The 14,156-nt window shown below is 39.3% G+C and overlaps 1 protein-coding gene across 3 annotated transcripts in view; it reads right to left on the bottom strand.

Annotated features, from left to right (window-relative positions):
* Positions 1 to 6,854: 6,854 nt before the first annotated feature.
* The window catches only part of IFT88 (intraflagellar transport 88), an 87,281-nt gene continuing 79,979 nt past the window's right edge, over positions 6,855 to 14,156 (bottom strand). For 2 of the 3 annotated variants that reach the window (XR_011233475.1, XM_069467453.1), the window contains 2 exons: positions 7,498 to 7,608; positions 6,855 to 7,251 (listed from right to left, as the gene is read on the bottom strand). Coding sequence is in view for 2 of the 3 variants with exons in the window: in XM_069467453.1 (XP_069323554.1) it covers positions 7,130 to 7,251; positions 7,498 to 7,608 (233 nt within the window). In the remaining variant the exon portion in view is untranslated. The remainder of the gene's footprint in view (positions 7,252 to 7,497; positions 7,609 to 14,156) is intronic. The other variant, XM_069467452.1, reaches the window with a different exon arrangement.

Below are 14,156 nucleotides of genomic sequence, written 5' to 3' on the forward strand. Positions count from 1 at the left end.
ATTTTCATTTTGTGAAAGATCACAAATTACTGAAAATGCTCACCTATTTGGCAGAACATCAAATTCATCTTTGTGAGACTAAAGAGTTCAGAAAAAGCCTTGTTAACAGGGGCAAATGTTTTAGTTCTCTGATCTATAATGAATTCCCTTCCAATTTCAACCATTTTTGAAGATGCAAAATAAACATGTTAATAGTTAAGTCTAAATTTAAGACATACAAGTGAGAAAAAGGCAACAGAATACTCAAAACCAAGCTCATACATTCCCTTAGGAACTAATGCATCTGTAGTGTTCTCTACTGAAGATGTTTCCATCACTGTAGTCACACAAGCTTGATTTTTTAGTCATCTCTCTTCTCTTTCTGTCATCCCCTGGTTTACTGAGCCATCCTCATACCAGAACAGCTGCAATACTCCTTAGCATGGACCAAGCCGTTGGGGAAAATCCTTTAAAACATTCTTGGGCACCATAACTCCAAAAGCCAATGTGTGTGGTTGGCTACTTCCATGCTTATCTTCTTGGGTTACTGATGTGCATATGTATTCAAACCTCTTGCTCTCATTTAAAGGACTGTGCTCAGATATTCCCATCACTCCATTTATGCACTGATGATTTTTAGCACCTGAATCTACCATTATTCCTGTTGATCATTCCTGGCAACTTTAACTTCCACACAGTTGATTTAACACCCTGATTTCTAAATGACTATGTTAGTTCCAATTGTCTTTTTTTCTGTCTCAACTATCAAATCATATGGTCATCTCCAAGTTATTGTCATCACCAATAACTGTACCACATCCAAACATCTGGTTTCAAATATCCTGTTCCATAACACAATCACCTTCTATCCTTACCGACTCCTGCAATTCTCTGATCTCATGCAGACTTCTAACCCTGCCACTTTTCACTAATCATTCCACTCAAGTCCTTATTTCCTTTTTGGTCTAGTTTAGATTTCCCAGTTCAACACCAAATATGCTCACTTACTTGAATTCAATCTCATATATCCCCCCTTCTTTCCTGACACATTTGATGAAACCTTTCTTGACCCCAGGTCCCACTCTACTCCCCTTTACAGTAAAACATTCTGAATTGTCTTTATTCTCTGGTTCCAAAACCTCACTTCCCATTCTCTCAGCCTACTTTACCTGGGCATTTATCCCCAGCTCTTCATTGCAATGACTTTTAACAAGGTCGCAATGATGTAATTATTGCCAGAGTCAGTTATCTCTATCTTGCTAGATTTTTCTGCATCTTTAGACATAGTTGACCACTCCCTTATTACTTTTTATTAACATTTGTATAGTATATCTTTTTTCAACCTATCTGTGCCTTTATATGATCATGACTTAATGACGGAGATACATCCTGAGAAATGTGTCGTTAGGTGATTTTGTCCTTGTGTGAACACCATAGAGTGCACTTGCACAAACCTAGATGGCCCAGCCCATTACACCCCTAGACTAAATGGCATAGTGTGTTGCTCCCGGGCTACAGACCTGGACAGCATGTTACGATACTGACTGCTGTAGGCAACTGTAATGGTAAGTATTTGTATATTTAAACATATTTAAACATAGAAAAGGTACAGTAACAATATAATCTATGCAACAACCATCATATATGTAGTCTGTTGTTGACTGAAGTGTTGTTATAGGGCACATGACCATAATATGTGTCTTGTAAGTAACATGTATTTTGGGTCTTGTTTTTTAATAGTCCGATAATCTTTGTCACTTAATTGAAATATTTATCCAATTTACATTTACTGTATTTACTAGCAATATAATTACTATGAAAATTAGTATTTATAAATTATGTAATTACTAATATAATTGGGTTTAAGTCCTACCATCTTGCTAGTTATTTTATCTTTGTCCATCTGTTTTTTATTCCTTTATTTCTGTTACCTGCCTTCCTTTGGATTACTCACGTATTTTCTATCACTGTATTTTATCTCCCATTAGCTTTTTTTTTTTTAACTTTTATTTTGAAATAATTTCATACTTACAGAAAAGTAGTAAGAATAGTACAGAAGAACTCCATACACCCTTCACCCAGACCCACTATTTGTTAACATTTTTCCACATTTGCTTTTTCATTGCACTTTCTTCTGAACCCTGGAGCCATTGAGTTGCAGAAATTAGGACCCTCTGTCCCAAAATACTTCAGTGTGTACTTCCCAGGAACACAGACATCCACTTAGGCAACCACAGTGCAATTACCGAAATTAGGACATTTTATAGGTGCAATACTATTTAATACAGATAGTCCCAAACTTATGATAGTTCAACTTAATGATTTTTTCAATTTTATTATGCATTTATTGGGACATAACCTCATTGTAAGTCAAGGAGCATCTGGACTTATAATGGTTCAAATTATGATTTTTTGACTTTATGATCAGTTTATTGGGGTATTAAATACATTTTCAACTTACAGTATTTCTGACTTATGATAGGTTTATTGGGATGTGACCTTATCACAAACTGAGGAGCATCGGTATACTCCTATTCACATTTAACCAATTGTCTCTCTAATGTCCTGTAAAGCAGATTTCCCCGGGTCCAGGATCTGATCAAGGACATACATTGCATTTTGTTGACATGTCTCTTTAGTCTCCTTTAATCTGGAATAATTGTCTTTCATGGCCTTGACATTTTTGAAAAGTACAGGACACGTATTTTGTAGAACATTCCTCAATGTAGAATACTTCCTCATGATTAGATTCAGATTATTCTTTGGCAGGAATATTAACTAGGTAATCTTGTGTCCTCTCGGTGTATCACTAATTTGTGGGGGAAAAACTGTTAGGGCTTCTAAATATAGTGTTCTCATCAAACTTTCCTTCACTTGCTTTAGCATCCATTAATGATTCTTGCTTGAATTAATTACTATTGTGGTGGTTGAAAAATGGTGATTTTCTATATCTATTCTGTATTTATTAGTTGTACTATTAGCTTTTAAAATATACATTCTTTTTTTTCCCACTTGGATTGGGGGAAAAATTAGAACTTCAATATGCATCCTTGACTTACTAGAGTCTAGTACTGTCTGAATGAACCTTACAACAGTTTAACACCCAATCCCAATCTTTGGGCTAATATTGTCACGTATTTTATTTCTATGTATGTTAATAACCCCACAAAACATTATTATATTATTGTTTTAAATAGTCAATATTCTTTTATATATTCCCATACCTTTCTGGTGCTTGTCATTCTTTCTGTCATTTCATGCTTTCTTCTAGGATCATTTTCCTCCAGTCTGTAGAACTTTTAGTATTTTCTGTAGAGCTTGTCTTCTAGTAATTTTCTCAAATTTTGTCTGAAAAGTCTTTAACCTGAAAGTTTATAGGATATAGTCACTGGAATAGAATTCTAGGATGGTAGGGTTTTTTAAACTTTTATTTTGATTTTCAGCACCTCAGGGATGTAATTCTATTGTCTTCTGGTTCCATAGTTTCTATAGAAAAGTCACCCATAAGTCTCATTAATGTGCTTCCGAAACCAATGTGTCCTTTTTATTCTGATTAAAGAATTTCTTTGTCTTTCATTTTTAATAGTTTGAGCATAATATATCCAGGGTGTAGTTTTCTATTCCCCTTGGTGTTTCCCTGAGCTTCCTAAATTTGTGGGTTGATGTCTTTCATCAATTTGGGAAAATTCTAGACACTATCTCTTCAAATGTTACTTCTACCCTGTTCTCTCTTTCCTCTCCTTCTGGGATTCCTATTATAATATTTACTCTTGACTATGTCCCAAATGTCTTTTATCATCTGCTTTATTTTTCCATACTTATTTCTCTCTGTGCTTCAGTTTGGTATTTTCTATTGGCCTATTCACTAGTCCCGACTACTGCTGTGTCCAGTACATTGTTCAATCTATCCAAATAAGTTAATTTCAGATATGGTATCTTTCAGTTCTAGGTTATTCATTTTATCCTTTTCATAGATTCCAATATTCTATTGAAATTCTCCATCTTTTTATCCATTTTGTCCATCTTTTCTCTATTTTATTTAATACACTAGTCATAGTTAAATTCCTTGTTTGTTAAATCCATTATCTGGATTAACTAGGGGTCTGCTTCTATTTATGTTTTCTGTTGATTATTTGTCATATTTTCTTGCATTCTAGTAATTTTTTTATTGTATGCCAAGCATCATATATACAGTAACCATAGATACTACAAATGATAGTTATCAGAGAAAGATCTTCATTCCTCTGCCAGGCAGAGAGTATTAGGGACTGATTACCTCAATTCAATCAGGCATTGAGCCAGTTTGCAATTTTGTAGAACCAGTCCACCCCTGCTTCATGTGTTCTTGCAGGCTTTTGACTAAGAGCCTGGAAGATCTGTCTCCTCAGCTGAGAAAAATGGAGAGTCAAGTTGGCCCCTGGAGGTTTTGAAATTAGATCATTGTCCTCCTGCCCTACACAGATTCATAAAATAGCAAGTGTCTTGAGGGTAGACTAATTGTGTGTTTGTGAAAAGTCCTTCCCACTAGCAGGACTTTGTTCCCAAAGGACTATGAGAGGTTTAACTAAATCTTTAAAAGGCTCCATCTCAGTTTCTCAGCTTCCAGAATTACCCCAGCTGGGGCTCCACTCCAGCAGATGCCCCGTGGTGGAACACCAGCCATATGTTTGGGGTTTCTCTAAGTTTCCAACTTGTTATGCCAATCCCACATGACCATGAAAACCTCTGCTAGTTTCTCTTCCCCCTTACATGAACCCTTTCCCCTGGGTAGAGCCCAATTCTCAGCCCATACCCAGAACTGACAAATATTTTCAGAGATTAAAATAGCCAGGATCATCAGCTCATCTAGAAATGGCTTTCCTCTCTGGAATTTTAATTTAGTCTCATTGCTTCCACAGTTCTCCAGTGACTTTGAATATGACTTTTGCAATGATCCCCCTCACCCCAGTTGTCACAGAGTAGCACTAGCCTGTCATGACCTACTGCATCCTCCTCAGAACTGGAAATACCATTCCCTCAATTTTGCAACCTCCTACATCACTTGTTGCTCTTCTTAGTCTCTTTTGGCGGGCCATCCTTTTCTTCCTGACCTCCATGTATACTTGAGGGTACACTGCTTAGACGACGACTTCTCTCTATCCTCACTTTCAGAGCTTAGTGATCTCATCCAGTCTCAGGGTATTAAATACTATGAGTACACTGATGGGTCCCTAATCTGTATCTGCAGCCCTTACCTCTTCTCCGAACTCCAGATTTTTAACTATAACTGTATTTTTTGTATCTCAAGTTGGACGCTTCAGAGATTGAATTTAGCATGGCTAAAACATGACTACTTATTCTCCCCAAATCTACTCCTATCTCAGTAAAAGGCAACACTAGCCAATTAATTCCTCAGCTGCAAATTTTGTCATCATCCTCTCCCCTTCCCCTCACAATCCACACCAAATCCATCAGTAAGTCTTCTCAGCTCTGCCTGCAAATACATGCTGAATCTGACCAATTCTTAACAATTTCCATTGCTAAAAATCTGGTCTCAATTGCCTTCATCTCTTACCAAGGTGACTGCTAGTAGTTTCAACCCTTCCTTGCCACCCCACTCGCCACCTCAATTCATCTTTATGGCAACCAGTGTGATTGCTTATTTCTAAAGGTTAAATGAAAGCACATCACTCACCTCCTTTGCATAAAAACTTCTAAGAGCTTCTCATTATCATAACTAGAATAAGACCCAAACTCTTTTCACAAGGCTATGTGGTCTGGACCCTGCCTGCCTTTTGCATCTCATCTCCTTTCCCTTTGCTGCTATTTGTACACCACCCACACCGTAGGGCTCCAGACCCTCTAATTCACTATCGCTGCAACTCAATAACTAACCCTCTAACACATCTGGATTATTCTTTTTTCAGTGTGTTGGTACTTGTTCCTTCTGCCTAGAATGTTGCTTTCTTTTCATACTTCTAGTGTTAATGCAAAGGACACCTCTCAGAGACCCTCCTCCCCCACAATCACTACCTATTGCATCAGTCCACTTCATAACTGTACTTAACGATGTCTAAAGTCCTTTAAAAAATATATTTATTATCTATCTTCCCCATGAGGATTTAAGCTCCTTGAGGGCAGGGTGTAGTTCGGTCTTGTTCGCTACTGTATCCCCAGAATAATTCTCTGCACATAATTGATGTTTAGTGTATTTGTTGGATGACTCCTTCATCGTAACCTACCTTGGAAGCAGGGAATGTGGTCTAGTTTTGATTTTCTTGCTCCCGCACCTAACAGCATGTACATTGTAGAGGTAATGTTAAATAAGATGGAGGGTTCCATTCTCTCTGGTGTACTGTCAAAGATGAATCACTTCTTCTGATTGCTCCATCATTGTAATTCCTCTGGACAGTCTAGACCAGCCAAACACACTGCTGAAGAAAAATGCAGGCAGTTTTGCCTTCTACTCCATGGCCTAAGTCACAAATCGGAAAAGCAATCTTGGAGTTGTCCTTGCTCTGTGTTATTGGTACATACCACTGGGCTGAAAGCAGAAAGGAACTACAGAAAAGAGCAATAGGGTTATGGTTTGGTATTTTCGCTCATTAAACTTTATACTGTTTCCAAAATATAATTGTTTTCATAGTGTTATAATCACCATGGGGCAAAACTTCCAAAGACTTACAGTTTTTGAACTCCAAGCAATTTAGCTTGAAAATACATCATGCATATATCCTAACACAGTATTTTTCAAGCTGCAAGCCATGACATCCATGTAGTGATTTCACTACTAGTACTTTATTTTTAATGAAATTATAGAAAATATCAGGATGTACCACAATAATAAAGGCAAATTTCTGTGAATACATACACATATTTATATATGGGTAAGTAGGTACTAGGTTGTGCTACAAAATTCATTTCTTCATGTGGGTCAATGTTCTCAAAAAGGTAAGGAAGTCACTAGCCTACAGTATTAGCTTCACATGTTTTTATTCCATAAAAAAAAAAAAAAAACAACTTAAATCCAAACTCATAGAACAGAATACACTTATTTAAAGTTTTGATAGTGTATACAATTAAAGTTTGGATATTTAATCCAAAGCTTAACATGAGTATTATCTTGTAAGGTGATTTCTTTCCTTTAGTAAAGAACATATTAAAGTGTATATTATTCTGGAAGCAAATCATCTCCTAACTCTTCATCAGCAAAATCATCCTCGTCGATTCTTTTTTTGGCTGCAGTTTTTGGTCTTTCTATTTGAGGGCCAAGTGGATCCACATAGGAGGCATCTAGGTTTCAAAACAGATTGTTACATTAGAGTTACATAGAAAAATAAAACAAATATGAAACCAATTAGTCTCATCATCAAAACTGAACAACTCAGAGTGAACAGAAATGGTCTCCCAAGTCATTTAAAATTTTGTCTGTAAATATCAAATTCTTAATAATTCCCAATTACACATTTTTGCCATCTCACCAGTCTTCTCCAGACCTGCTACACCTGTAGGAACTGGGTGGGGAGTACCAGCACTTGCCTATTTCTTTGTTACTGCTACTTTCATAAGGTTCATTTGTCCCAGGTAAAGCTCTGAGTCTGGCACTTAGTCGTTCACCTTTACTACTGGCACTACAGTTCTGGCCACTATCTGAAAACACAAAAATAAAAATGCATTTGTTTAATATGTTGAGAAAACATAACACTCGATTATGCATTTTAAAGCATACTTATTTGCCAAGAAATAGGCAGGTTGTTTCATTTGGAAGCCAACTTCTTAGGGATGTCATTCTTGATTTCTGATATTTAAAAGAAATCTCTTGTAGGAAATCTATAATATAGATAAAACATCATGTAAGAGTAGTCTGTATATGTATTCTTTCAAATGTGTGCTTATAGGTTTCAACTTTATAGAAGAATTTATGAGAAGTTAGAAGACTACCCTAACTCGTATAACCTAGCAAAGACCAAATAGCATCTGAAGAAAGAACAAATGGGAAGTCAACAAGATCAGTCTGAACTGTATCATCAACCTCATATTAAGGCTGATGAGAGGCCCTAAAATCACATCATAAGAAAAATAGCAGAGGAGGCTAGGTAAGCTTAACCTGGGTGCCAGAGCACCTAGATCACACAATCACTTTCTTCAAACATTTGAAGAATGTTCATACAGAAGAGGATTAGATTTCCCCTGTATAGTGAGATAGATTTTGGCTCAAAAAGGAGAAATTTAAAAAGAATTACAGCTGCCCAAATATGGCATGGCAATCTTAGGAAAGAATGTAATCTGTATTACTGAAGATGTTCAGATAGGTCTGAACACTAATGTTAGCAGGAAACATCAGTAGTACTTTTTAACCCTAAATTTCCATTATTACATTTTCTAAAAGAACCAATCCTCTAGCTCCCCTGGTTTTTATTTCTTCCCCTTAAAATTCCTACAATGGTATTTTTTTTTTTTTTTTTGGAGACAGAGTCTCGCTCTGTTGCCCGGGCTAAAGTGCCATGGCATCAAGCTCACAGCAACCTCAAACTCCTGGGCTTAAGCGATCCTCCTGCCTCAGCCTCCCGAGTAGCTGGGACTACAGGCATATGCCACCATGCCCGGCTAATTTTTTTTTTCTGTAGATATAATTTTAGTATACTTACTCATCAAGATACCCCAAAGTCATTGGATACAAGGGTGTCCAGCAAGACTGCGATCTAAGTCTCTAGGGTGAAGGGGGCTCAAGTTGGGACTGATGCTAACAGGAGTGATCCTCAGAGAAATGACAGCACCCGCCCTCGGGCCTCTCAAGACTCTCTCCTCCCATACGTGCCCAGTGCTTCCTCCCCGCAGGCTGCGTGTTGTCGGCCTGGTCCCTTCGTATTTGGGTGTAGACGCCTCCTCAGAGTGTTTGCTCCTTGACAGTAACCGCTGTGTCTCTCCATCCCTGGTGGGCACTGAGCACAACTTGTCACTCTCTGTGACACCATTAAGGCCCAGCAAAACCGTGGAAAGGTGTTCTAGCCAAGGTCACCCTTGGTCTATAATTTTAAAATACAACTTCAGGTTTTTAAAAATAAAATAAAACATAGTTACAATGTACTTTATAAAAGATATATTCCTCAAAAAGTGACCATAAAGTGAATTTCTGTTCACTGAGTCATATTATCCTGATTTTCATTATAAAATTATTTTCAGTATAAAATTGATACATTTTCATAGGAAAAGTTCACACCCAAGACATAATTAAAATCAAACTCAAAAAATACAGCAAGCCATTAAAAAATACACAGAGTAAACAAAAAAGCAATTTAAAAATGAAACCTTAATAACACCGTACTCAAAGTAAGTCACAAAATGCCACTATCATGCAAAAATAGAAAATGCCATATGAGAAGGCATTCTTGTATCTTAAGGACAGCTACACATGAGAAGCAGATGTGTTCTGTGAATTTCCTGCCCTTTTAAATGCAGCCAACACAACAGGCAGGAATATGGTTATTCCCTTCATCAGTTTATCTGTAGAGAATATAAATAACATGACTATCAAGACTTTGAAATCATAGAAAATAGCTTTGCTTTTGGAAACTGACTTTCAGTGTGACTTGATTTAATTTTTTTCTGAATTGATGTTTTGGCATTGAGGGCAAAACTTACCCTCAAATTTTGTATTTAAAAAAGTAATGCATTTTTACTTCAAGTAGTTAAAATAAGTTCATTTCACGTTAATTCTGTAAAAACAAAGTACTGAAAATCTTGGGATATCAAAAAGTCTAAACCAAACCCTATTCTTTTCAATGCAATTTGTACCAAGTAATGAAAATAGTAGCAGCTACCATTTACTCAGCATCCGGGACGTGCCAGGCAGTGTGTGGGCTGGTTCCACCAGTTGTGCATATAATGCTCATGCCACCTTACTGAAGCTGCCCAAGGTGACACCCTTGGAGTGACAGTGCCAGGGTGTGAGGCTGTAGGCTGGATGACTAGACTGTCACATACTGGGAATTTGGCTGTGTTGGTAATAGCAGTAGTGACCTTTGTTTATCCACTCTAGCACATTGGGTCTTGGCACTATCTCATTTAATATAGTGCTGTGGTTCCCTCAGTGTGGCTCCAGGACCAGCAGCGGCAGCAGTTGTCACCTGGGAGCTTGTTAGATGTTCACATTCCTGGGCCCCAGCACAGGCTGACTGAGTCTGAAACTCTGGGGTGGGATTCAGCAGTCTGTTTCACCAGGCTTCTGGTGACTCTGATAGACACTGGAGTCTGAGAACCACTGAAGAAGGGCGCTGAAGTTCACTACACAAATTAACAGCAATAATAAGGCTGCAATGAGACCCTTCTGATCCACAAAATAAAAAAAACCCACAGGAGTTTACAAGGGCCCTTAAACATTTCAAAAACAGCTATATAACATAAATCAATAAGTCAGATACACTAGTTAAAGTTCCTTATGGTCCTCTCTCCTAGGCAATACTTTAAAAATCTAGTGGAGGTGCTGCATTTATTATAACATATTGTATTTAAACTAGCTTAAGGCAGGCCTCCTGTGGATTCATATAAAAACTGTCCCTTCAGCGGTGGCTCACGCCTGTAATTCTAGCACTCTGGGAGGCCGAGGCGGGAGGATCACTCAAGGTCAGGAGTTCGAGACCAGCCTGAGCAAGAGCGAGACCCTGTCTCTACTAAAAAAACAGAAAAGAAATGATCTGGACAGCTAAAATTACATATACAGAAAAAAAAATTAGCTGGGCATGGTGGCACATGCCTGTAGTCCCAGCTACTCGGGAGGCTGAGGCAGGAGGATGGCTTGAGCCCAGGAGTTTGAGGTTGCTGTGAGCTTGATGCCATGGCACTCTAGCCTGGACAACAGAGCGAGATTCTGTCTCAAAAAAAAGGAAAAAAAAAAAAAAACCAAAAAAAAAAACTGTCCCTTCCCCTGATCTGAACTATGAATCTAACGCAGGCAGAGGGCCGAATATTTCCATTCTAAGATGTAAAGGTACACCCTAGGCTTCACAGGTTAGAGGTGGAAGATACGTGAGACTGGGCTCCTTTTTACCTGTAGGTTTGTCCTGCAAATTCCTAAATGGGGAATGAGAATGGATAAGGGACACTACCCACAGAGTGCCCAGGGAGGTGGCTGTCGTGAGGATGGGGTGCGTCCACAGTGGGCTATAGGTACCCTGGGAGGGCCCCTCAGGCAAAAGGAAGGAGAAAGGGAGAGAGGCACCCACAGCCTGGTTTATTCTGACTTCAAAGCCAGGGCCAGCCTTGGAGCATGGCCTGTGCTGAGAACTGGAGAAAGGAAACAGAAAACATGATTCCTAAAACAGTGTCAGGGTGGAGTCAGCACAACCACCACAAGAGGCGTCCAAACGAGGCTGCAGGATGAAGTGAAGAAGTCTAGCATGATACGTAACTCACGGTGTCAGCAAATTAGGGGCAAAAGGGCAAATGATAGGGGGAAAAAATCACCCCAAAAGGGACTGTCTAGTGCTTTAAACTTGTGCCAAGAGAACCAAGTAACATGAGACCCTGCTGGTAAAATGCCTCACAGAGTTTCTACTCTGAGAGTCCCTCATCTGAGAATAAAGCTTATTTGTGCACCAGAACTATTTGTGTGACTGGATGAGAGAAAGGAAAATTGATTAAAAATCAAAAAGCAGCGGCAGTAGGGGGTCAGGATGAGATGACTTTTCAACAAGAAGGCCTCTCTTTTTTTGCACACAGGTATCAGATCTGGGGTGGCCAGCCCTACTTTTCTTCCTCAGGTCCTCTTCACTGCCCTAACCCTGACCGGAGGAGGTCCCAGGCAGGGCGCAGCACTCTCCTGTTCCGAGCCTCGCATGACTGAAGGAGCACTACAGGGAAGGTCGCCAGGGAGGCCCAGCGAGTCCTCGTGCCAGAGGATCTGGAGTGCATCTGATGTATCCCGCCAGTCTTCCCGGGGATGCTTTCTTGGGGTGGGACCCTGGACACTATTCTCTGGACTTGGGCAGGGCCACACTATTCAGCAGTGCTTAGGGAACGCTCTAGCACCTCTTTGGGAGGTCCTGCTGTCTCTGAGACAGATTATCAGAGTGAAGACATCAGGAAACTGAGGCTCAGATTTAAGGGAGAGATTTCATAAGCTTATGAACTACGAGGGATGGCTCTGAGACTGTTAATATTTGGAAGGAACTGGCTGCTTATTAAGAACTTAAGATTTTCAGAGGAAAGTGTAGGATCCTTAGGGGTGGTGAACTGGTCCTAGAATTTTAATAAATAATTAATGCTTCCCTATTAATTAGGAGTTGTTCAAGACAATTACTCCTGAAAGGGACACTCAATTTCAAAAGAGCTCATATTGCATATTTCCTGTTTCTTAAGAGCAAGGAAGAGCAAGTAGCAACAAGTTGGTTTGGTGAACCTTCTAGAGTTTTAAGGCCAAGAAGTGATTCCAAAGAGCTCTGAAAGCCAAGTTTTCAGGTGGCAATACATGAATTTCTTGGGCATAAAACTTGAATGAAGGTATTTATAGTCTTCATTTATCCTTAGTTTGAATATTCATGTTTCACTGAATTCACAAGGAACGATACGTTTCACTACGAGGTGCTCTCCATGGATAATATGTGATACATGGCTAATACACCATAACTCCAAAAAGTTCTGAATTCTACAGCACAGCCTCAGAGGTTTTATTTAGATAAGGGGTTGTGGGCCTGTATAGATGTCTTTGGCTTATGAAGAATTGCTGGGCCAGATGTCTCAGATTTAACGTAACCCCAGATGGTCAAATGGATCTATTCAAGCATGAGTTTGGGGAAAGGTGTGTATGTGGCAGAAGTAAGGAGATATCTGGGGTCAGGGAACACCAAGAAGACAGCAATGTCCAGCAAGACCACGGAGGCTGAAGAGGTAGGAGTGACTGCTCCTTGATGTGGCAGACTGCCTTCGGCACTCGGACTCAATGCTGCTTTTACTAAGTTCTCAAGCCCTGGGTAATGCCTCCTGTGGCCTAAGTTAGCAGGACCGGACTATGAGGTTCAGGCGGAGATGCTGGACTGACCCTTGGGGAATCAAGTGGTCTGGCTGGAATTACATGCCGCTGATGCCTGTAACTGCCTACACATACCCAGCAAGGCTGAATTCAAGAAGGAGCCTTTGTCTCGGCTGCAGTTTCTCTCCGTAGGAGAGTTAGAAAACACATGTGCATTTCTCTACCATGGTAGCACTCACAGCAGCGTTAGAAACTTGTGTGTCTTTCCAACTAGATTCTAACTCTCTGGAGCACGGGAACCATGCTGTATTCGTCCCCACATCCTTGGCACTTAGCACGGTGTTTGGCACACAGTGTGCATCTACCAAACGTGTGAATGAAAGAAAGGCTTTCCTAAACTAAGAGCTCCATTTGTCTTTGTCCTGACTCCTAGAACACAAAGAGATAAGACAGAGTGCAGGCGGGCAGTTACATGGAGCAGGGTCATATATGCATGAGAGTGCTGAGTATGGATAGGAGAGAATGTAGGTATATTTATAGATCCCAATTTGGCATTTATTTTTTCAATTAGCTTCTTTAAAATCACCAAATTTCTAATAAGTTTAATTTCTACAACCTGCCTGTAGTAGAGATTGAAGGTAGATTTTTGTTCATGGGGAGAAGGGGTAGAAAACTAAATAAAACTTACTAAGTAATGATGTCCCAAGAGTGACACAGAGCCAAGGAATTTTAGAGATGCAAAGAACTTTAGAATCACTGAAAGCCCACAGCATTGTGTGCCCAAAGACATATATATGCTGTCATGATCAAGACTGGCATTTGTACCATGTCTCCTAACTCCTAGATTGGCACTACTGCTACACTAAAATTCAGTCTGAAGATCTGGGGCTGTCAGTGTTCTAGAAGACCATCCTACTTCTCATGGTACTTCCTTCACATGGAAAATTTAAAAGTGTAACACAGTAAAACCTCATTAGTATGCCCATCAATGATAACGTGTCCAACCTGACAGGTTGATTAATAAGCAAAAAACTCATGTATTAACCAATTAGCAGAAACAGGCATGGTTAATTATAAATTGAAATCTGCTAAACATTTACCCTCATTTACATATCAGATTGCTCACCAAATTAATTACAGTAAGTGAAGTTTTACTGTGTATAAAACAGACAGACAAAGGACACTTTTGGATTGTTTCAGATGATTCTAGAAGCCCGTGGACCAGCAATCT

Source organism: Eulemur rufifrons, chromosome 4 (assembly GCF_041146395.1).
Source record: "Eulemur rufifrons isolate Redbay chromosome 4, OSU_ERuf_1, whole genome shotgun sequence".
Lineage (NCBI taxonomy): Eukaryota > Metazoa > Chordata > Mammalia > Primates > Lemuridae > Eulemur > Eulemur rufifrons.